Consider the following 25570-nt stretch of genomic DNA (forward strand, 5'->3'; position numbering starts at 1 on the left):
TGCTCAAGATATTTCTCACTTTCACGTGTTTGTAATGTTTTAATGATTTATTAACCACACTCTTGATATTAATTAGATGAGGACGGGTTCCCCTTTTAAGTCTGGTTCCTCTCAAGGTTTCTTCCTCATAACATCTAAGAGAGATTTTCCTTGCTACAGCCATCCCAGGTTCACATGCACTTACAATAAGCTTCTGTAAAATTGCGTTTAGAAAGAAACTTCAATTGAATTTGTAGATTCTCACATTCAGACTTTATGGTACACAATTTAAGAAGAGTAGCGTTTTCTAAATCACGCTATGTGGTGTCACTCAGACAAGGATGCTTTCCCTTTGGTTCCTCGATAGGTTGCTCGCTGTCACGCATTACTTTTCCTCCGTATTATTGCCTTATTATCAGGATGTGGCTTTCCCGAACGGCACGACATCGATTATTAAAAACAAAACTTAAAAAGCGAATGCTTTCGTTTCAAGACTTTTGGAAAGTGGCCTAACCTAATCACCTCACCTTTTGTTTTTGTACCTGATGGTTATCGGTGATTTTGCTCAGTATTAGAGTCTTCAGGAAGCAGCTAGCTAGCTGGCTAATTTATCTACAACCCAGATCTGCACAACACGTAGAGTACTTGTTTATATATTCGTAACTACACGTAGAAATGTACACTGTAGGAAATGCTTCTGGCAGGTGAGTCGGGTTTTGTGCGAGTATGAGAACGTTCATCGTGACCACCTGAAGACCACCCCTTTGAGAAAAGAAAAGAAAAAAAAAAAAAAACATGCAGTGTGTACAGCTGTTTGTGTGCACAAAAAGTGTGACTTTTCAAGCAGAAAGAAAGGTGGAAAAAAAAATCTGGGTTTCCGGCTTTTTGTGGTTTTTGCTTGCATCCTCGAATGAAAAAGCAAAGCCGAGCGTATCAGATGCAAATTTATGAAATCTACATTTGCGGGAAATACTTTACACAAGGTGATTTAATTAGAATGATCTTACACGCAGTCATCTGGGAAAAAGAAAAGTGCATAAAGCTTGTATACTCGTGCAAAAACCCAATAAAAACCAATCTTACAATAACAGGTTTATTCTACCTATCAGGTAAAAATCTTTTATCACCTCTCAGGTGGAGGTAGATGAGAATAAAAGGCTGAGAATGCACAAAAATTAAATTCCACTTGGTTGCTGCTTAAACCTTTAAACAGGGAAAGAATCTACATTGTTTTCTGAACAAGTAACATCACCGAATAATGATGTGTGAATAAACTTCCTTTCGGCTTCTCCCATTAGGGATTGCCACAGCGGATCCTCCGCATGTTTGATTTGGCACATGTTTTTACGCTGGATGCCTTTCCTAACGCAACCCTCCACATTTATCCAGGCTTGGGACCGGCACTCAGAGTGGCTGGGGATGGTTCCCTGACCGGGGATCGAACCCGGGCCGCAGCGGTGAGAGTGTCGCATCCTAACCACTAGACCACCAGGGAACCTGAATAATGATGTGTGAATAAAATAATAATAATAATAATGAAAAAAATACATAATCACTTTAAGCTATCTAACATAGCAAACAGGCTCTGAAGTAGAAATATTTATTCATATTTATAATAAGTTTATGCTAATTTACTATAAGTATATGATGCACTTTTTTATCTCTATATATAAAGCTCAAATACCACTGACTGACTCACTCATCACGAAATCTCAAAAACCACTGAACGGATTGCAATGAAATTTGGAACATACCTTCCTCTTGGGTCTTAGGTGCTCACTAAGAAAGGGTTTTGAAAAATTCGCCCTGGATCGCGGCTAACTCGCGAAAAACGCGATTTCTCACACATTGTAAACTCTTCGAAATAACAGTACGGATCCTCATGAAACTTACTACATTGTTTCTTATTATATGTTAGATGCACGATAAAAATGATTTTCAAAGTAGTTTGCCCTGTATCAGTACTACAAAGGGGTAGTACGTTATTTGTTGACGTTACGTTCTGATCTCTGATCATCCAGTCCTGCTCAGTGCCTACTGCTTATTGCCATATTGCTTAGCGTTCTGCCTTCCGTAGCGAAGCACGGGTACTTTCAGCTAGTATATATATATTATTACGTTATATAGTTTGAAGGGGACGAAAGCAGAGGACATTAAATTCAATTGTAATTTAAAACACTTGGTTGCAAACCGACTGCCTAAAAATGCTGTGTTTCTTCACCATTCTGCAAGGCCTTTACTGCAGCTGTCTTAACTTCCTACTTGCAAACTCAACTGGATTCTTGCCAGGTGATTATCATGGCCATTGCAGAAAAGTCCACTTCCTTGTCTTAAAAAAGTCTTTGGTTGAGTGAGCTTCAGGCACTGTAAACGCACTGACTAATGCCTTTTAAAGCATATAAAACAGTGTTTATCCTAGTGTATTCTATAACAATCATATCATCAGTAAATACAAGGAACCACTTCCATCAGCAGCTGTGCCACAAATGCCATAAAATGAAGTTGTATGCTTTGGATCGTAAGCAGCTCCTTGCCTTCTCCATACTCCCATCGCTCAAATACAGGTTGATATTAGTGCATTAATCCATAGGACTGGTCCATAACTGTGTTTCTAGACGTTTCTGTCAAACTCTAGACTCGTCTTCCTGTTTTTGTGACTTATCGATGGATAAATCTTGTGGTAAACCATCTGACTGTTCGCTTTACTGTTGACTTTGACAAAAACACGCCTACCTTATGGAGCACGTTGTTCATCTGGCAGATTTGTGTGAATGTCTTTTTTTTTTTTTTCTTTATCAAGGAAATAATTGTTTCATCATTCACCGCAGTTGTTTTATATGATCTTTTCTATTGTTGCTGGTGGTTTATTTATTTATTTTTTAATATTATTTTTTTCACATCTCTTTAATGGATGTTTTCCACAAAGGGTGCAGTTTTCATTCCAAAGGCCACACCTGATAGTATTTGAAAATGAAAATCATTAGATTCAAAACAGGTCAAATTTAGTGTGGACTTGCGTGGTTGGTATAAAAAAAAATAAAAAAAACAGATTTTAAAAGTAAATGCCCCCTTAAAATCAACTCCAGAGCATTATCTGTTTATCTGGAGATGATAGAACGAGGGAAGAACGTCCACCTGACCATAGAACAGCTGATCAGCAAAAAACCCAATGACTTTCGGTCTGATCCACACATACAGTGCTGTAATTCCTACACCAGTTTCCAGATTTGTGACAATCTGCCACTTTAATATCATATTTTGGGTATTTCCAAGTCCAGTGTACACGGGGAACAATGTCATGTGCATTACCTCGAATAGGAATAAATGATCGTGTGAGGTCAATCAGCACTGAGGTATGAGTAAAGTCTTGCAGCTCACCATGTTGCACAGTCCTGTGTGTATGGTGCAGTCCAGAGTGCCGAACTTCATCTGACCGTGAAGCTGTACGGAGGCTTTTCTGAGCTCGGGAAGCAGCGCGCGACACGGGGGACACCACTAGAACACGCAAACACACTTTATAAACACTTTAATCCAGGTGCATGTTCATCCAAATCTCGTCAGGGCACAACCTGTAAGGATGCCAATGGGTTTTGTGTTTGCACTAGTGCACTAGTATATAGGATTATACTATATATTTAGAAAATAAGACTCACAGGGGCAAAAAAGTCCACAAGCCAAGGCTCTTTCTCGTCCCGGGGGAAATTCTCTGGCCGTAGGGTGGTAACGTGGGCGCTCACGCTCTCTTTTGCGAATGCCACAATGTTATAGAGAGCGTCTTTCCCTGAGGACAAAATGTTCGCAAAAATATTAACGTAAATAACTATTTAAAAAAATAAAATCATTTGTTTACTTATGTACTGAGGCTTTTTTTTATTTTTTATTTTTTTTTATAAATTCGTTTTCTGTTGAAACTCTTAAAAATATTTTTGACAAATGAAAAAGAAAAAAAAAAGAAAAAAAAACACAAACGCATACAATTCATGCAAATATTAATCACTGAATCAGTACAGGGGCATTTTTTTCTTCAACCTCACACACTCCTCCAAGGCACAGACATGGGACAGACGTGGGAGTGTCAGGTCTTTGAACTCACCGTGGTGGATCTCGAAGTTGTGGATGCCGAGGCCTTTAAAAACGGCCACGCACGGCTTTTGGATGTAGAGGGAAGCGCATAGATCTGCTTCGGACATGCAGTCCACCTTTCCCACCTGCACAATCATTACAAATATATATATAGATTATATATACACTATGCATTACATACGTGAAATAACGAAACACGGTCAGAATGTTACTGTACGAAAATTACTTAATAAAAACCTGAAGATTAAAACAAGTACACTGTATATTAATTAGCCAAAATCCAGGTCTTTAGAACATTACTACACCACAGCATGGCTGAAAATACAGTACATATGGATTTGAGCTTGGCTAATATCAGTCTGATTAGCAGTTTATACCTCGTGAATTCTCAGCCGATGGTGACTATAAGATCTGAATCATGTCCTCTGTTTATTTTCTTACTCTTAGATCTGTAGAAATGCTCCGTTCGATTAAAACAAGCCTTAACCTGTATGTGGTAGTCTATGAGCCGAGCGCTGAGCTTCTTGTACTCGTAGGTCGCCGTGTTCTTCTCCCCGAAGGTAAAACTGATGAGCCAGCGGTGCCGAGCGAGTTTCTCCTGGAATTACGTTCAGATAAAAGGACAATTAGTGTGTGTAGTCCCAGTCTACAAACGTAAATGTTTCCTAGAGTCCGGAATATGAACAACACTGTGTGGTTTTGCTTCGGCTATGATTTAGTGATTAATACATTCGTTACATCTGTAATGCATTTTGTATGCGGTAGGCATTGAGATTTCCTTCCCCTTGAATTTAAGCTTTAATGTGTTCCAGCTTGACAACAAAGACATGATTAACCAAGATGGTAGACTGCCCCTGAGTGGTCTGCCCAGATGACCTGTCACTGAAACTCCTCACCCAACCATAAGACCTGACCTCACTAACGCCCTCATAGCTCAATGATGATAAATCCCCACAGAGGTTAGAGAGGTTATCACAAAAGCAAAGCAGGAATAAATCTGGACCGGGAAATTTAACAAGCCTGTATGAGTGTCAAGGAGGCATCAGGTGTCTTGAGCAAATTCTTCTATGAAAACTCAAAAATAGGCGGTTTGATCATGCATGCCTCTGATCTCTGATATAAGTCAGTTTCACAAAAGAATAATGCCAATTCACTCAGTGCGTCGCTGTGCGTTTTGTTTCCTCTTATTGTTGGCGCATTCGAAAGAAACCAAACATCCTCGCTGTGGTTAAAGTTGTGAAAACCCTGCAAAAACATGTAAATGTGGACACTGAGCATGCACGCTAGAACGAACGAACTAAGATGAGCTCAAGTAGCTGTTATCGAGTTAAACTGAAAGGGTTCGTGCTCTGATCCTTACCTCAAAGTTGTGCTCTGTGAGAATCTCCAGGTCAGGCATGTGCTGCAACACCTGGGTATAGATCTCTCTGGCATCTAGAGTCTTCAGAAACTGAAACAAGACAATCCTAGAATTTAAAGTGAGGGTGTGGAAACAACATTTATCTAGTGAAGAGATGAATGACACTATAGTGAACCGTCTATACCTAATCATTCGCAAAAAAACCTAAAAAAAAAAAACAGTGTGTGTGTATTGACATGGACTGATGCTGAGCAGGATGTGGACTTCGTATGTATGTCTGGATGTAGAAAAATAGGAAGTGACTGTTTCGTTGGAGAAACTGTGGAAACCAAAACAAGACCATTACCATGTTTTCTGGGAAAGCTACGTTAATAAAGGCTATTGGAAAAGAATACATATACAGGATATTTCTAAATATGTAAAAACCTTTTGACAGTAAAACCTTAATTTCTAGTAAAATAACCTAGAAATGGTAAAAAGAGATAAATATTTAATGATTGCTGTGACAAAAAGAGTTATATATAAACTTTCTTTTGGCTTCTCCCATTAGGGGTCGCCACAGCGGATCCTCCGCACGTTTGATTTGGCACATGTTTTACGCTGGATGCCCTTCCTAACGCAACCCTCCCCAATTTATCCGGGCTTGGGACCGGCACTAAGAGTGGCTGGGGATGGTTCCCTGACCGGGAATCGAACCCGGGTCGCAGCGGTGGGAGCGCTGCATCTTAACCACTAGACCACCAGGGGACCTTAAAAAGAGTTATATATATATATAAAAATTGCATCTATCTATCAAAAAATTCTGTAGTTTTCATTCTGTTTGTTAAAATAGATTTTTTTCCCCTTTTTTCCCCCCAATATGAATGAAATTTTGTATTCAAATAAAAAAAATAATTGTATTATTAAAAAAAAAAAAAAAGAGAGAGAGAAAATGTAAAAACATTTTTTATTAACATTAACAGTTACAAGATCTCGCAATACACCCAGCATGGCATCAATAAGGCATCCCCTAACTTTAGATTTAATCACTTTCATACAAAGCCATAATAATAAAGAAAAACCACTAAGAAAGGGAAAGATGATGAAAAACGATGATTACGAAAAAAAAGAGGAAGAGACCGAGGAGATAAGCTAGGTGAAAAAGAATTAAAGAACGAAGAACAGGAGGAATACAAAGAAAAAGAAGTTATAGAATAAGGGGGATGATATGAAGGGGTAGCAGAGAGAGAAACAGGGTGAGGAACACCAGGGTGAGGAACACCAGGGTGAGGAACACATGGACACCTTAGCGACAATCACAGTGGGACACTATTAAAAAAAAATCTAATCAAATCAAATAAAAAAACTGGACTCAATATCAATATCTGTCATATACATATCCATCCTTTTCCTGTCTAATTCTTGTATACATATTCATAGTATAAATATATTTTATACTATTATTTTATAGTATTTTGTTCCTATTTTTATACTTGGTTATACCTTATATTTTTTTTATATTTTTCTCTTATATTATTACTTACATGTTGGACAGTCATAAAAAGCGTTTCACTACATGCCGTACTCTATATGAACGTGTATGTGACAAATAAAATTGTAATTTGTAGAGGAAGAAGGTAATAAAAATAAAGAAGGGTCTCACCAGCACACTGCCCTCCTGTGCCAGAGAGCTGCCAGGGGGAAACAGAGCCGTCTTGCTGGTAGTGATTTTAAAGCTTTCACACAGGTCAGTGTGTAAGGTGCAGTCCATCCAGCCCACCTTTACTAGGCCACTCTATAACACAAACACACTTACATTTCAACCTGTATATCAGCTCTTAGTGATACTTTCTCAATGACACAAATGGGAATATATAAATAAAATAGCAAGAAGGGAAGTGGTAGCTCAGTGGTTAAGATGCTGGACTGGTCAAAAGATACATTTAAAACCCAGCACCAGCAAGCTGCCGCTCCTAGCCAGTGATGGACGAAGTACACAAACCATGTAGAGTTAAAGTATAGATCCACTCGATAAATTATGACTCCAGTAAAAGTGTCTCTTTAAACCTTCACTTGAATAAAAGTACTTTGAAAAGTATTTTGCCTTAAAATGAACTAAAGTATCCAAAGTACTATGATTTATTATAACTATAAAATGTTCCTATTGTTATTTTTTATCACAAGATGTTTTACTTAATCAACTCAATTTATGTGAAAAGACTCACAACAATCTATTAAGACAAGAAAACTGCATCACGATAATGTGTGAGATTTAATCAGTCAATACATGAGTGAGAATAATAATAATAATAATGATTTTCATTTAATGAATAGAAGCAAATTACCCAAATACATACATTTATACATATACACACACACACACACATATATATATATATATATATATATATACACATACATATACACATGTGTATATGTATATATATGTATATATATATATATATATATATATATATGTATATATATATATATATATATATATATATATATATATATATATATATATATATATATATATATACACACATATACACATGTGTGTGTATATATATATATATATATATATATATATATATATATATATATATATATATATATATATATATATATATATATATATACAGTGAGGAAAATAAGTATTTGAACACCCAGCTATTTTGCAAGTTCTCCCACTTAGAAATCATGGAGGGGTTTGAAATTGTCATCGTAGGTGCATGTCCACTGTGAGAGACATAATCTAAAAAAAAAAAATCCAGAAATCACAATGTATGATTTTTCAACTATTTATTTGTATGATACAGCTGCAAATAAGTATTTGAACACCTGAGAAAGTCAATGTTAATATTTGGTACAGTAGCCTTTGTTTGCAATTACGGAGGTCAAACGTTTCCTGTAGTTTTCCACCAGGTTTGCACACACTGCAGGAGGGATTTTGGCCCACTCCTCCACACAGATCTTCTCTAGATCAGTCAGGTTTCTGGCCTGTCGCTGAGAAACACGAAGTTTAAGCTCCCTCCAAAGATTCTCTATTGGGTTTAGGTCTGGAGACATGCTAGGCCATGCCAGAACCTTGATATGCTTCTTACAGAGCCACTCCTTGGTTATCCTGGCTGTGTGCTTCGGGTCATTGTCATGTTGGAAGACCCAGCCTCGACCCATCTTCAATGCTCTAACTGAGGGAAGGAGGTTGTTCCCCAAAATCTTGCAATACATGGCCCCGGTCATCCTCTCCTTAATACAGTGCAGTCGCCCTGTCCCATGTGCAGAAAAACACCCCCAAAGCATGATGCTACCACCCCCATGCTTCACAGTAGGGATGGTGTTCTTGGGATAGTACTCATCATTCTTCTTCCTCCAAACACGTTTAGTGGAATTATGAGCCAAAAGTTCTATTTTGGTCTCATCTGACCACATGACTTTCTCCCATGACTCCTCTGGATCATCCAAATGGTCATTGGCAAACTTAAGACGTGCCTGGACATGTGCTGGTTTAAGCAGGGGAACCTTCTGTGCCATGCATGATTTCAAACCATGACGTCTTAGTGTATTACCAAAAGTAACCTTGGAAACGGTGGTCCCAGTTCTTTACAGGTCATTGACCAGCTCCTCCCGTGTAGTTCTGGGCTGATTTCTCACCTTCCTTAGGATCATTGAGACCCCACGAGGTGAGATCTTGCATGGAGCCCCAGTCCGAGGGAGATTGACAGTCATGTTTAGCTTCTTCCGTTTTCTAATGATTGCTCCAACAGTGGACCTTTTTTCACCAAGCTGCTTGGCAATTTCCCCGTAGCCCTTTCCAGCCTTGTGGAGGTGTACAATTTTGTCTCTAGTGTCTTTGGACAGCTCTTTGGTCTTGGCCATGTTAGTAGTTGGATTCTTACTGATTGTATGGGGTGGACAGGTGTCTTTATGCAGCTAACGACCTCAAACAGGTGCATCTAATTTAGGATAATAAATGTAGTGGAGGTGGACATTTTAAAGGCAGACTAACAGGTCTTTGAGGGTCAGAATTCTAGCTGATAGACAGGTGTTCAAATATTTATTTGCAGCTGTATCATACAAATAAATAGTTTAAAAATCATATATTGTGATTTCTGGATTATTTTTTTTTTTATTATGTCTCTCACAGTGGACATGCACCTACGATGACAATTTCAGAGCCCTCCATGTTTTCTAAGTGGGAGAACTTGCAAAAAAGCAGGGTGTTCAAATACTTATTTTCCTCACTGTATATTATATATATATATATATATATATATATATATATATATATATACACACACACACACACACACACACACACACACACACACACACACACACACACACACACACACACACACACACACACACACACACACACACACACTAACTGGCAACAAAATAAGTGAACATGTCAAAACTGTGTCTAAATTGTCAATATTGTGGTTGAACACCATTGTTATGAAGCACTTCCTTATATAAATATAAAAGAGAGAGATAAAAGGGTATGCGATAAAATTGATATCTAGAGCTCAACCACAGTGACCATTGGGTTCCCTGTTACATTCAAATTTACTGAGGGAAAACTCTTCAAAGCAGCAGAAAAATTTGGCGCCTTCTTCAGATTGTGTGCTTTGACCCAATTCTGTCTCTGATCTCTGCAGCCAGTTTATTTCACCTCATTGAATGTTTTTGCTCTGATCTGCAAGACAGACAGACAGACAGACAGACAGACAACCTACCAACATTCCAGCAAGCTTCTGTCTCGTCTGAGACTCCAGACAATCTATATACAGGAAAAAAGAATTAAAATCATAAAAATCACACTTTATTTTAATCTAATGAGTAAAAAAAAAATCCACTGAAAATAATCCATGTTGGGATGATAAAACCTGTTAACACCCTAAAGTAGATTGTTATTCTGCTTATACTACAATGATTTTCCAAACAATGACCTTTCGACTTCATCACAGAACAGTCTATTTACATAGATGTTAGGTTGTTACATAGCAGTCTATTTATGTATATGCAAGTATGAGCAATAACAAGAAATAACTCATGTCAACTGACTGTCCATAAGTCATACGGTAAGTATTAAATCCCTCACCAGTCTCTCCTGTATTCCCTTATAGTTAATGATACAAAAAAAAAAAATCATACAACACACTTTGATTTTCATGATAAGCCAGAATGGAGGGTGGAGCCGGAGGAAGTGCGAGGTAAAAATTAAAAACCTGTGTGTAATTTCATTTAATGAGTGCTTGCTCTTTTAGTGAGCAGGGGGGGGGTGGGGGGAGCGCAAAAAAAAGAGCCCATGGATATAGATTTTGCTTGTATTTTAGGTACCTGTGTGTGGTTATTTATTAAAAGGTAAAAGCAAAAGTAAAAAACGTGACCATGGCAGATTAAAAGGCAATTTGTTTTGGTATAAACCTGTCATGTGCGACTTCCTCTTCCCTTAGCCAGTGAGCTCTCTACAACGTTGAAACCACTACCGTAAAAGCTAGAGGCCGGCAGTTACATGTATGACTCATAGCCGAACTAGCAAAATCAAAGAAAGCTACACTCAGATCAACAAACCTAGCAACATCGCTGTGATTTTCCCACTTTTTCAATTATTCAACAATTGTGCCCACTTTTTAAATCGACATATACACGTTATATACACGACTGCTCAATTCGATAAAACTGACTACACAAAAGTAAATAATCGCACACGAACATAGCGACTTCCCTACCTTTTGCCTACTGTGTAGCTCAAATGCACAGTTAGGACTTCTGAGCTAATTTGAAGCAACTTTATTCCACACCTTGTGACCAATCAGATAAAAGATTTTAACCGTCATGACGTATAAATGTGAATAAATTGCTGTATCAGTAGTTACTTTTTTTAAATTATTAATACTTAAATTGAATTGAAATAACATTACATCTATGAGGAAAACAAAAAAAGTTATGCTAGTGAACAAAACCCCTGAAGTGCCAGAACACCACGACCAGATCTACGCCTCGGCTGTGGACTTGATTCTGCCGAACACTGAAATCATTCTGGAAGTTAAACCACTGGAATCTTACCTCCGGTGTCTGCACAGAAAGATATGAGCCACCCGATCCTAGCAGCAAAGGACTGATCGATTTCAGTGAAAACATTCCCTTTCAAGAAAAGCAAAAATCAGATGTCTTGGTTAGACCAACGGTGGAATGATAAGAAGGACAGCTGTATACTAGATGAGATGATAAATCATGGTACCTTGCCACAGTTCTGTCACTTTAGTTGTCACAAACTGCATCGCGAACTTGGTGAGGCTGTCCTTAGAGCGGTCGCCATAGTATTTCTCAGGATTCTGAAAACGGGGACAGAGAAGCACAGTGCCAAACTTTAGCAAGGTCCAAACAAAGACAGGGTGAAAACATCAATCAACATACAACCTCTAGTTATAGCCACGGAACAAAGTACGTCTCCTTCAATTTGTATAAGAATTGAATTTGTTTTATTCATGGGGGGGTGAATAATAATTTGGTTATCCTACCCAACTTTTATATGCAAACACCCCCCCCCCCAACCCAAAAAAAAAATCACAAAGTTATCCTTCTCACTGTGTATAATGCTAAAGTTGAAATCGGTTGGAGATGGCCTTATAACCCCTTACAGATGGATAAACAGAAACTATTGCTTCTCTAAGTTCATGGATAATGTCTTTTGTTCTTGGCCTGATAAAAACACACACATTTGAGTGCTCCAACACTAAACTATCAAACTTTCTGCTTTCATAGAGGTAGTCACATTTCTCGATGATTAACTAATGCAGTCAGTTACATTAGTAATCCATGGTTCCGACGGGTCATGGAATTTCTGGAATATCGTGGAATTTTAAAAAAGGTATATTCCAGATGTTAAAAGTTGGGGAATTAGGTCATGAAATATCAGAGATTTTTCTTTGTAGTTTGAAATTTTAGTTTCTATTTATCAAAATCTAATTCTTCTATACTGTGTTTTTTATCACATTGTTTCATGCGTTTTGCTCATTTCTATGGTGAGGCGATTTTCCAGAGCCATTTTGTTCCATTCCCGTTCATCAACTGGCAATCACCAGGCTGTAGCTGTTAACTGAGGCAAACATGGCAGGAAAATTTCCATATCAAGAGCTTTGGCTACAAAATGTAAAAGTAGACGACAGAAAAGCTAAATATTAATTTTGTAAAACTACTATCGAGCTATTAAATATGAGAGAGCGAGCACTATATAGCCATGGAAACATTAAAGCATGCTACCCTATGAAGCTAAGAGGAGCATCATCATCATCCCAAGTATCCATTACTACTTCAAGAGAACAGCAGTCAGCTAATGTGGCACGTAGCTATAACTTTAGCTAGCTAGTTATAATTTAAGAAAAAAAAGCTTTTTAAAGTGTAGCCTATGTTAGATAGCATAAGTGGTGGCTGACAGAATTGAAAATGTAGCTAATAAGGTTATGAGCTAATTACTGTTAACCTGACAAATTTCTAACCTTCACAATCTGCATTTAGTCCTGTATTTAAACTCATAAATTTGTGTAAATTTATTGTTATTTACAGTTTTAATCAATGTTGTATTAATGTTTAGGATTGTTGAAAAGATTTAAAATACTGTCCGGGGCTGGTTTTTGTCTGCTCAGTGCTCAGCACAACAGCGGCCTGTTTTTCCCTTCATTATAGGTCATGGAGGTTTTTAGTCAGTAAAAGTCAGGGAAAAGTCAAAGAATTTGACATTTGGCTTAGAGTGGGAACTCTGGTAATCACTCTCAATGATTGTGGAAGTTAGAAAGGGGTAACTTGTTCAAACCTGAATTATGAATAAATATTTATACTGAAATCTTCTCTGCCCTGTTAAAATCTGAGGTAACTTGCGTGTGTTTCTCAAAAAAAGAGCATTAAAACTGAGCATTTCAATTCATTTGTATAGCACTTTTAACAATGGACCTTGTGTCAAAGCAGCTTTTTAGAGATAAAGAGATGATAAAGTTAAATAATTACTATAAGTTTGTTCCCCATAATTTAAAACTCATCCATAATGAGTGAGCCAGTGGCGACTGTGGCTCGCCACAAAAAACCCCTGAGATGGCATGAGGAAGAAACCTTGAGATCTCATCTGGGTTGCACTGAATGTCCATTCATTACAGTTCTAACATTGTTAAGGTGCACTTCTCAGTAATGTGCAATTAAATGCAGAAATGAACAAGTCCTAATTTCGAGTTTCCACATGATAAATGGTTAATGAATTTTCTAGTACAACACTGCTCTGCATGGTTTTTATTAATGTTTTTATTGTAATAGATCACTATTTCTAGTAACAACTAATGGTGGAACTCCACAGAAACAGATTAAAGAGAGAGAAAAAAAACAAACAAAAAAAACCCACACGTGATCATGTGTAATATGTATTAAACAAACAGAAAAAAAAAAGTTGTAAAGTTTTTGGCAGGAGTTCCAGTGGCAGCGCTTTATATCAGTCAGAGATAAAGGTGTAACTGTAGGTCTTTTGATACAGGAAATTGTTCAGGACGAGGGGGTTTTTGGTTTCTCAGTAATGTGACAAGCTGTGTTTTGTGTATTATTAACTTCCGAGAAAAGAGAACAGAAGAAAAACCGGTCAGGAAGTAACTGTCTCTAGCTATTATTTAAAAATAATAGCTAGAGACAGTTATATTCTTGACTTGACTCTCACTGGCACAAAAAAAATTAAAGTTGACGCCTCATGAGACTATGAACTCATTAATTAATTTAAAAAAAAGCATTGTTAGCATAAAACACAGAAAACACATTGGGAACTTTTACAGCCTGCTTCTAAATGTTTCAAAGTTCCAAGATCACATTGGAACACTTGATCAGTGGACTTTGACTGATTTAGTTGCTTTTACTGCTAAGTGTTTTAAAGCAAATTTTGGCATCAAATCTTTCGATGTAAAAGTCACAAGTTGGTTTATATTCTTTTTTTAAAGTTCTTCTATTTAAGTGCTTTACAGAAAGATCGGATGGATGGATGGATGGACGGACGGACGGACGGACGGACGGACGGACGGACTTAAAAATAAGGAATGGATGGATGGATGGATTTAAAAAAAATGGATAGATGGATGGATGGATTTAAAAATAAAGAATGGATGGATTTAAAAATAAGGGATGGATGGATGGATTTAAAAATAAAGAATGGATGGATGGATTTAAAAATAAAGAATGGATGGATGGATGGATGGATTTAAAAATAAAGAATAGATGGATGGATGGATGGATGGATGGATGGATTTAAAAATAAAGAATAGATGGATGGATGGATGGATGGATGGATGGATGGATGGATGGATGGATGGATGGATGGATGGATTTAAAAATAAAGAATAGATGGATGGATGGAGGGTTGGATGGATGAATATAAAAATAAGAAATGGATGGATAGATTGGTTTAAAAAATAATGAATGGATGGATTTAAAAATAAGGAATGGATAAATGAATGAATGAATGGATTGATGGATGGATGGATGGATGGATGGATGGATGGATGGATGGAAAAACAAGGAATGGGTGAATGGGTGGATGGATGGATAAAAAAAAAAAAGGATAAATAAAAGCAAATATTTTGAAAAAAATGGATGGATGGATGTGACATGTTCTTAACATATGTTATAACATTTACAAAAGGAATTTAATCTAAAATGCTTAATAAGACAGCTTAATCAGAACAGAGAAGTTTCCGAATTTCTTTGTAAAATTGTCAAATGATAAGCTGTGTTTTGGTTTTTTTTGTTATGAAGAAAGAACGTGAAATAGTAAAGGAAATTCTGGTGTGTGTATCACCTCGATAATGCAAGAACAGGAACTAACGTAACATCAGAAAATCACACAAAAATGAGTACACCTTATGAGGTATACTCATTGTAACCGCGCTACCGGGTTCTATTCTTGCGCTGGTGAGTGGGTTTTGTGTTTTGAGGTGTGTGTGTGTGTGTTTCTCACCACTCCAGCCCTGAAGATGTACAGACTCGGGTAGCTATTGATGCCTTTACTGCGACACAGCCTGGTGTTGTCCCCACAGTTTACCGCAGCAATCCGGATTACGCCATCCATCTCTTTCGCAAACTCCCGCCACTGTACAGTTCGACCGGGTATGTGATCAGGGGAAAAGGGAATGAAACACATATATTCATAGTTATAGATAGCTCAGATTGGACTCTGACTTGCAGCCAGATGCATTTTGCACTCAGGTTTTAGTAGTACTAGTATTATTATTAGTACTATTACTAGGCGAGTCTTACCGTCGGAGCCAACTCGTGACAGTGGGAACATCTGGGATAGTAGAAATTCACAAACCAAACCTCTCCAGAGTTCACTGCTGCATCTGTGGGGGAAAAACATCTCTGAATATACGGTGCATCTGGAAAGTATTTCACAGCCTATCCACATTTTAAATTAAATTAAGATTAAATTCATTATTTTCCTCAAAATTCTACAAACAATACTCCATAATGACAACGTGAAAGAAGTTTGTTTGAAATCTTTGCAAATGTATTGAAAATAAAAAAAGTCACATGTACATAAGTATTCACAGACTTTCCTCAATACTTTGTTGAAGCACCTTTGGTACTAATTACAGCCTCAAGTCTTTGTGAGTTGGATACACCTCTTTTTTCGACAGCTTCTCCAATTCTCCTTTGCAGAACCTCTCAAGCTCATTTAAGTTGGATGGGGAGAGATCTCGCCAGATATGTTCAATCAGGTTTAAGTCTGAGCTCTAGCTGGGCTACTCAAGGACATTCTCAGAGTCGTCCCACAGCAACTTCTTTTGTTATCTTGGCTGTGTGCTTAGGGTCGTTGTCCTGTTGAAAGATGAACCGTCGCCCCAGTCTGAAGTCCAGAGCGCTCTGGAGCAGGTTTTCATCAAGGTACATTGGACTCTGTACATTCATCTTTCAGTTGATCCTGACAAGTCTTTCAGTTCCTGCCACTGAAAAACATCCCCACAGCATGATGCTTTTGGTATTGGCTATGTGATGAGCGGTGCCTGATTTCCTCCAGGTCCTTCAGGTGCCTTTTGGCAAACTCAAGGTGGGTGGTCATGTGCCTTTTAGTGAGGAGCGGTTCCAACTGGCCACTCTACCATACATGGCTGATTGGTGGAGTGCTGCAGATGACGGATGAGACCTCAGAGCTTCTGCATCGTTTCCGTGTGGAGAGAGGAGGAGTTTTGCTGCACCTTTCCACTTATTAATCCATGACTATAACGCTGTTTCGTTTAAGTTCAATGAACCATGATTGCATCACGTGACTAAAATCCATCACCGTTGTAAAAATACACTATCTTTACAAAAGTATTGGGATGCCTGACTTTTCCAGCCTTTGGATGTGGTAGCATGACCCCTTTAATTGAACAAGGAGACCGAAACTTGTTCTAGCATGACAATGCCCCTGTGCACAAAGCCAGCTTCATGAAGATCTGCTTTAGATGGGTTGGAATAGAAGATCTCCTGCTATAGATCTCTGCCCTCAGCCCTATTTGAACACCTTTGGGATGAATTGGAATGCTTCCAGGCCTCCTGACCTCATCTACATCAGTACCTGACCTTAGTAACACCCTTGTGGCTGAATGAGCAAAAATCTCCACAAAATCTTGAGGAGCTTCTTCTCAGAACGGTGGATGCGAAATGAGATTCATGCGGTGTTTTCAAAAAGTTTCGTTTTCACTACACAAAAAAGTTCTCTCAGTGTTGCTGGATGGCCAAAATGTCAAAAAAATAATGTGGACCCCAATTGAATTTTTACTGCATACAATGAGTACATGTATGCAAAAGAGGGCAGATAGTGCTGCCATCTACCTTGGAGGCAGTTGCTTGTGACTGTACAGCAGTCTTGTGATATGGAAATACTAGCTAAACAAATTGGGGAGAGAAATTCAGAAATCCTAAAGGAAAAGAACCGACAGACAGACAGAAGCAGTGACACAGCGATCTCCTTACTTACCAAAATCCCCTCTGTCCAGGGTTATAACTTCCGCATCTTCATCGTAAATGCCTGCAAAACACAAATCGTTCACTCAGAAAAGGAGCTGTACAAATTCATACGCTCAGCACCATGTCTCCGGTTTGAAACTTTTCGGTCCCTGTACCGTGTATTATTATCTTATCATTAGATCATAGTTCTGAAACCGTGGATTTGTTTCAGAGCGATTTTACCCACAATCCTTTGGCTTTCACACCCACCGAAATCGTATCTGTAGAAGTTCCAGCTTTCGTATCTGCCTCCCTGCTGCTCATCTTGCAAGCCCTTCTCTCCGTACTTATCGTATTTCTTTCTCAGGTCTTCATCTTTCAACACCTCGTACGCCCGGTTAATCGTCAGGAACTTTTCGTGGGCCGTGGCGTCGTTCTGGAAGTACAAAAAAAAACACTTATAATCAGGCAAAAAACAAGTCATAAAATCAGGAGAACATTCCGACGTACTTAATTATTCAAAGTAAAAAATAAAAGCATTAAAATAAACAAGGTTTATTTTTACACACAGACTCTGAAACCTTAAACAAAACATTCTGATTTCACATCTTTGATCAGTCACAAAATGTAGGATTAATCCTCATGGGGTCCCTGCTGTTGAAAAATATTGTCTTTTGTTCCACAAAATGTCCAAACAAGTCGTTTTTATTATGTTCATAATTGCAGTTAATGTAAAGTAAGATCTTTAAACGCATGGAGGAAAATCTTGAGTACTGATACTGGAGACTCCTTCCATAAATCGCAGACTTCCGCTTTTACGATCCGAGATTGAATATCTAACTGCATGCTTCAAGCTTTGAGTTATACTATTGCATTTTGGAACACTGCTTCTATACACCAATCAGGCATTATATTGTGGCATTATAACATTATGACCGGAGAAAGAACACTGATTATCTTGTCATCATAGCACCTGTTAGTGGGTGGGATATATTTATTAGGCAGAAAGTGAACATTTTGTCTTCAAAGTTTGTGTGTCATAAACAGGAAAATTGGGTAATTGCAAGGATTTGATCGAACCAAATTGTGATGTCTAGACGACTGGCTCTTAGCATCTCCAAAACTGCAGCTCTTGTGGGATGTTTCCTTTCTGCAGTGATCAGTATCTATCAAAAGTGCTCCAAGGAATGAAAAGTGGTGAACCGGCGACAGGGTCATGAGCGGCCGAGGCGCATTGATGCACGTGAGGAGCGAAGGCGGGACCGTGTGGTCCGATCCAACAGACGAGCTCCTGTAGCTCAAACTGCTGAAGAAGTTCATGATGTTGGGAACCAACACAATATTAAGCAGGTGGTCATAATGTTATGCCTGATCAGTGTATATACGAAAGTTAGTATTAAACGTCAAAAGTTCGGGCAAAAACCTTTTGAGCATCCAATCAGAGACTGTCAGGCTGAGTAACAGCTTCTACCCTCAGCCTATCAGACTCCTGAATTTAAAAGTGTAACAATGGGATCCAACTAACCCCCTCCATCCACCTTCATAGACCATTTTGAACCAGTAATAACAGGCCTCTTTTGTTCTATTTGTCTTTCGGTCACAATTTTCCTTGATTATAGCAGGAATCTTTGACCACATGGTCCCTTCATTCATCTCCATTTTCTTTTACAAGCAATTACTGCATGAGGACATGTTTTACTGAACTCGTTCTAGTTGCAGCGTTGGATCTTTTTGCTTGAAACAGTAAAAGAAACACTGCCCGTTTTTCTCTCCGTTTTTCAGGCCTACTATCCACACTGAGACGGTGTTGGCAGTCAACGGAAATAGACTGTGAAAATGAAAGCTTTCGAAAACAATGTCATTAACATGATCAGTGTCTTCACATATCATTAATTATTAATAATAACATAAATAGTAGGTATAGGTAAATTGAGCAAATTTGTTTATTCAGAACTGTGTATCAAACTGGTAGCCCTTCACATTAATCGGAACCCAAAAAGTAGCTCTCAGTTTCAAAAAAGTTGGTGACCCCTGGTCTAGACGAATGCGTCCGGATTAGTCTAGACGTAGCCATAAGGTGACATCAGTGGTCCTTGGATACAGAAACCAGACTGCTGTCTTCAGCTAATCACAGATTACTTGGTGGTAAAAGAATGTTAAATAGTTTCAGGTTAGGTTTCAGGTTCTAACCCAAACATACCGAGAAACATTTCAAGAAGCAGTGAATAATACAGATTACAAATATATCAATCAGTGATACACAACGGCCCTGAGAAGTACTGGAACATTTTAGATACATGTAATTATTTTACTGCTTTTAAAAATAAATTGTTTTTATACATATTTTCGAGCAAAACATATGTTGGTCGTATTAAACCACTTTTTTTTTTCTAAAATCTTGGGACCAGCTGGTAAAAAAGTAAATGCAAACATGGTCCATTTTCAGAAAATGGCTCAACTATAACCTCCATGGGCTCGATCAGACCCGGGGAGTCTAATTATGATTACAACTAAGAAACATCTGATGAGAAACAGGGGCATTAATGGCTTCAGGTATTAGTGAGCATTACCAGAGGCAGCTATTCAAAACAGGATCAACTAGACTGCCAGGAACTTCTACAGAACTGTGTAATTTTCACAAGAATCTGAACTGAACTTTAAGCTGATGGTATTGTGAGTGTTTGTGTAAAATAAGCCAGAAGAAGACTTCCAGCCATACTGAACTATAAAGCATGGAGGAGGTCAGTGTTCCTGACTGAAAAGTTGGTGTGCTTGTGGTCTCTGGAGGCACATGTTATTTCTTTAACAGTCTACAGGTCTCTGTTTTGAGGAGGAAAATATATACTATACTGACTAATGTTTTGAGGAACATGATTGTTCATGCCATGGGAGGTTCTTCTCCAAACTTTTAACACAAAATTGGTGGCACATGATGCCTATGGATGCTGTAGCATTACCCAAACCAGCAATCCAGCAAGTGCACAAAGCCAGCTCCATGAAGATCTACTTTACATGGGTTGAAGTGGAAGATCTTCTGCTGCCTGCTATAGAGCTCTGACCTTAAACCTACTGAACACCTAATTAATGTGAACGCTGACTGTGCCCCAGGCCTCCTCACCTCACCTACAATGTGAGTCGATGCACTGGAAGAAATATGATGATAGTACAGATAGTTCAGATACTTTTATTCCTTTGGTTTAGACAGACAGCAAACCATAAATTCACTTAAGTGTCTTCTGACTTCTAACACATTGGTCCTTTCACAAACAGGTCTTTGTAGTACAAAAAAATACGAAAAGAAAAAAAGAATAAACAGAACCAGACGTTCTTTTCCTGTTCTGTCTCCAGGAAGATGCAGCTCTACCTCTGCCATGTTAATCTACTGTATATGCGATGTGACTCGCAGGACACGCCTCTTTTTCCGTAATGTTCATTTTTACGAAGCAGCAGTGATAAAAAAAAATTATAAATCCACATAAAAAATATTGGTCACAAATTATAAGTCACTTTCTACATGCTGAAAGCGTAGCGCGTCTACTAATAATGATGGATAAATAATTTGGTTTTTACCGATGCAAATATGTTAAAAAATGATGCAAATGATGTAATAAAAATGCCATAATGGGTCTTTTCTTTTGTATCATTTTATCTCCAAAACATTATTAATTTCCACAATTCTTTCTGTTTTATTAGCGGGATTCGGCTATTTAATTTCCAGTCAGCTCTTTATCCTGGTTAGAGCTGCTTTGAATCCAGAGCTCATCCTTGGATCACTGGGAAAGCTGTCACTCCCGCTCATTTACACCTATAGGCAATTTTAAATCACGAATGCTCCTAGGGTTATGCTTTCAGGATGTGAAAGAAAACCGGAAAACCCTAGAGGAACCCCCATGGTGGAACCCTGGTTGAACATGAGCCGTGTGCAAAAGTGCACTAGGAAGTCTGAATGAATCTCAAAGCACCAGAGCGCTGCATCGTTCTACACATAATACACGTATTTCTAGAAATTTGCTTATTCCTACTCAGGATACTCACCGGGTTCTTATCCGGATGCATGGTGAGAGCGAGCTTCTTGAAGGCCTGGCGAATCTCCCGGGTGCTCGCTTCCCTCGAAATACCCAGCAACTTATAGTAATCCTCGTCCGATTGAACGGTCAGCACGTGCCAGGTCAGGACGAACAGGAACAGCAGGGTTTTCATCGAAAAAATAGTACCTGGTGATCTCTGGCGTCTCATCGCTGCAGGGAATATCTGGCTTTCTGGATTTGGACGGGTTTCAAATAGAGCGCTCATCTCTGATAAGGAATCCTGTGTGCACAAATATGACAGACATGCTACAGAGAACCACTAGAGAAATGGACATCTGTGGACATTGGAGATATATTTTTTTAATACCCTGTTCGCTGCTATAATAACCTCTGCTCTTCAGGGAAGATGTTGCACTAGGTTTTGGAGTGTGCCTGTGGAGATTTGGGTGAGATTCATTCAGTCACATGGGTGTTTAAAGTCAGGTGAGGTGAGGACGTCTAGGGTGAGGTGAGGACGTCTAGGGTGAGGTGAGGACGTCTAGGGTGAGGTGAGGACGTCTAGGGTGAGGTGAGGACGTCTAGGGTGAGGTGAGGACGTCTAGGGTGAGGTGAGGACGTCTAGGGTGAGGTGAGGACGTCTAGGGTGAGGTGAGGACGTCTAGGGTGAGGTGAGGACGTCTAGGGTGAGGTGAGGACGTCTAGGGTGAGGTGAGGACGTCTAGGGTGAGGTGAGGACGTCTAGGGTGAGGTCAGCATTCACAATTATGCCAAAGTGCCTCCATCTTTTGGGTCACCGTTTGGAAAAGAAGCACAGATGTCTGGAAAAGTCAGGATTCCTTATGTGTGTGTGTGTGTGTGTGTGTGTGTGTGTGTGTGTGTGTGTGTGTGTGTAGTGTGTGTGTAGTGTGTGTGTGTGTGTGTGTGGTGTATGTGCAGCTTTATTATCAGTTCCTATGTAGACATAAAACACTCAGGCATACATGTTTACACAGGGTGGGACAACTAAACTGAATCCTGGAAACTACCGGAACTGAAAAATCCACAAGCACACATCTAACACACTTATAATTACTTTTAATACAAATCCAACGCATTTATATTTAGCTTGAATACAAATCTAACACAATTAATTTAAATACAAAGAATAACACATCACTTTTAATTAAATGTTAATACAACACAATTACTTCTAATAGAAATCTTACACACTTATGATCACTTTTAATATCAATTATAATATACAACATGCCATAGACTCCATATATTGTACTTTATGGTTTTCACTATAATACATTTTATTTATAACCATTTTTAAACGTTTTTTATTAACAATCTGTTATTAAAAAAACTAAATAAAAGATCAATACTTGAATGCTTAGATGCCTAGTCTTTATATGGTTTTATCTTTGCTACCCGTATTCCACCTTTCTCCTAAGATAGGCTATAAGTTTGCACTCTGGACTCTAATAGCCAATCAGAGCGAGCCGCGAAGTCGTATTAGCCAATCAAAGAAGGAGGGCTGGGCATAACGGGAAACGGGTGCGGAAACCAAGCTGAGCTAGGATGAATGAAAAACAAAAGTATAAAACTGAATAATGTAATATTATGCGAGCTAGGTTTGATGAAAGGAGACAATTCAGAGTTTGATTAATAATCATATTCAGAAGATATAAAAATATTTGATAATTTTGTGATAAGAAATGAATTTGATAGATTGCTAGGATGCTAGCTAAGGGAAGAAAGTTGAGCTGAACTGAGTCAATAAGGTTTTGATTAAAATAAATACAAATTGTGTATATTATTCGTATCGGTTGAGTGTTTGTGGTCGTACGAAAGAAATATTCGTATCATGGCGTATATACGGATTTTCATGAAGAAGTTGTTACCATGGTGATATAATGAGCTGTAGATGGAAAGAAATTTGAATAACAACATAAGAATCATGCGATTTACCTTCAATTACAAACTGCTGTGATGAAGATGTGGGTCTTCTTGGTGATTTTCATCTTAAATCCAAGACACGATCTTCATAAACACAAACCCCCCACATAACCTGCAGCTGATGCCGGTATGCGCCCGCTCCTGCGCGTCGCGCACTGATGACGCAACAACGCGACGTTTGGTTCTGTTTTGGTGCATGCTATTTTTTTAAATAGTTTTTATATAATTAAATTTTGGTTTTTGATATGGTTATAGTTCGTATCGTGTTACCTTTTTCTTATTTAAATGCAACGAATGCCCCCCCCTAACAGTTTTATTTTATATTCAGTTTTAATTGAATTGAATTTATTTTGCATTTATTATTTAATTGTATTTCCTGAATGCAGTTTTTTTCTCTTTTTAAATAAAAGAGTGTATAAATTTAGTGCCTATAAGTTTGCCCCTTATAATTGTTTATCCCTATTGATTCAGCAGTGGTGATTGTGGAAACGAAAACCGTCACTAGTCTATGTATGTAATCCTAGTTCCCTGAGGGAACTCGAGCTGGTCAGAGAGGTGGACCAGCCCGCGGTGTTACAAATGTCCTGGAGCGAAACTCCAGCGGACAAGGCCGTAGGGGCCGCCATACCCCGGGTAGAATGAGCCTTGACTGTGAAAGGAGTGGGAAGACCAGAGGACTCATAACACAGACAAATGGCATCCACAAACCATCTGCTTAGTGTCTGCTTATTAGCCGGGAAACCTTTCCTATAAGGGCCATAGCAGACGAAGAGCTGCTCCGAATTCCTTCACGGATTCGTCCTGTGGAGGTATGTGTCCAATGCTCGCATTGATCAATTTTGCTTTTTCTGGTCAGGGGCTAGGAAAGGAGGAGGGCAGAATGCCTGCAAAACGACAGGTCGTGAGGGAGCCACAGGCACCTTAGGCACATACCCCGGTTTAGGGTAAAGGATAGCACTGGCCATGCTAGGGGCAAACTCCAGGAGAGGCGGGGCCACAGAAAGAGTCTGTAGGTACCCGACCCCCTTAAGGGAGGAAGTTGCCAGATGAAAAACGGACTTAACCGACAGATACCTAAGGGCCATCTCGGCCAAGGGTTCGAAAGGGGGGCTCAAATAAAGCCACCAGCACAATGGTTAAGCCCCACACAGGCACTATGGGTCGTGTCCCTGGCCTTAGCCTCGGGGTGCCGTTTAGGAAACGTATCATGAGGGGGTGTTTCCCCAGCGACTGCCCTGCTGGCGGGGTACAATAACCTGCAATAGCGGACTTGTAAACCTTCAGGGTTGACGGAGCCAGTCCTGTGGCAAACTGTTCATGCAGGAACTCCAGAACTGAACCAACCGGGCAGTTGACTGGGTCCAACTGGTGGTGCTCACACCACGTGGTGAACAGATGCCATTTAGCGGCATACAACCTCCTCGTGGATGGAGCTCTGGAATGGAGAATGGTCTCTACTACCTCAGTAGAGACCAGCTGCTAGGAATTGCACCCCCTCAGGGACCACAGCCACAGCTTCCATAACTTTGGGCGGGGGTGAACCAGGGTTCCCCCTGCCTGTAAGAGGGAACCCTGTAATTCCTGAGAGGAATTTCCCAAGGAGGTCCCTTGAGGAGGGAAAGCAGATCCATAAACCATGGTCTGCCCGGCCAACGAGGTGCAACCAGGAGGAGACGAACTCCTTCCTGGCGGATTATCTCCAGAACTCCCGGAAGTAGCGCGACAGGGGGAAAGGCATACAGACCTGGCCTCGGCCATGTCTGCACCATGGCGTCCAGCCCCAATGGGGCTAGGTGAGAGAGAGAGAGAACCAGAGGGGATAGTGCAAAGTCTCCCGAGTTGCAAACAGATCCACCTGGGCTCTATAATATTGGATTGGTCGAGGCCCAGGCCCGAGACCAAGGACCACCACAGGTATTGATAGACAACAGGGTACTGGTGGAAATTGGGCTACTGTTGGCTGAAAGAGGAGAAGGAGAGGAGGAAGATGTCTACAGAGACAGCAGGGAAATGAGAAGTACAGGAAAGTGGAGGTTACAGTGGGTACCTTAAATGTTGTTACTATGACTGGACAGAGGTAGCTAATATGATGGAGAGGAGAAAGAAGAGTGATAGCAGGAGTGATTTGTGATAGAAGGGTATCTGCAAGAGTGAAAGGGAAAGTTTATAGGACTGTGGAGAGACCTGCGATGTTGTATGGTTTAGAGACAGTGGCATTGAGTAAAAGACAGGAGGT

At 39.3% G+C, this 25570-nt stretch overlaps 1 protein-coding gene across 1 annotated transcript in view; it reads right to left on the minus strand.

The window, feature by feature from the left end:
- The window catches only part of dnajc10 (DnaJ (Hsp40) homolog, subfamily C, member 10), a 35814-nt gene extending 12184 nt beyond the window's left edge, over window positions 1-23630 (minus strand). Inside the window, exons 1-15 of the mRNA XM_083536972.1 lie at window positions 23347-23630; window positions 21401-21673; window positions 17636-17801; window positions 17397-17447; window positions 15695-15777; window positions 15396-15527; window positions 11655-11748; window positions 11480-11557; window positions 10147-10190; window positions 7065-7196; window positions 5423-5512; window positions 4550-4660; window positions 4073-4187; window positions 3633-3760; window positions 3358-3474 (exon numbers count right to left, since the gene is read on the minus strand). Of these exons, the coding sequence (XP_083393098.1) occupies window positions 3358-3474; window positions 3633-3760; window positions 4073-4187; window positions 4550-4660; window positions 5423-5512; window positions 7065-7196; window positions 10147-10190; window positions 11480-11557; window positions 11655-11748; window positions 15396-15527; window positions 15695-15777; window positions 17397-17447; window positions 17636-17801; window positions 21401-21658 (1599 nt within the window). The 5' untranslated portion in view covers window positions 21659-21673; window positions 23347-23630. The remainder of the gene's footprint in view (window positions 1-3357; window positions 3475-3632; window positions 3761-4072; window positions 4188-4549; window positions 4661-5422; window positions 5513-7064; window positions 7197-10146; window positions 10191-11479; window positions 11558-11654; window positions 11749-15395; window positions 15528-15694; window positions 15778-17396; window positions 17448-17635; window positions 17802-21400; window positions 21674-23346) is intronic.
- Between the last annotated feature and the right edge of the window lie 1940 nt (window positions 23631-25570).

Source organism: Silurus aristotelis (genome assembly GCF_946808225.1).
Source record: "Silurus aristotelis genome assembly, chromosome: 3".
Taxonomy (NCBI): Eukaryota; Metazoa; Chordata; class Actinopteri; order Siluriformes; family Siluridae; genus Silurus; species Silurus aristotelis.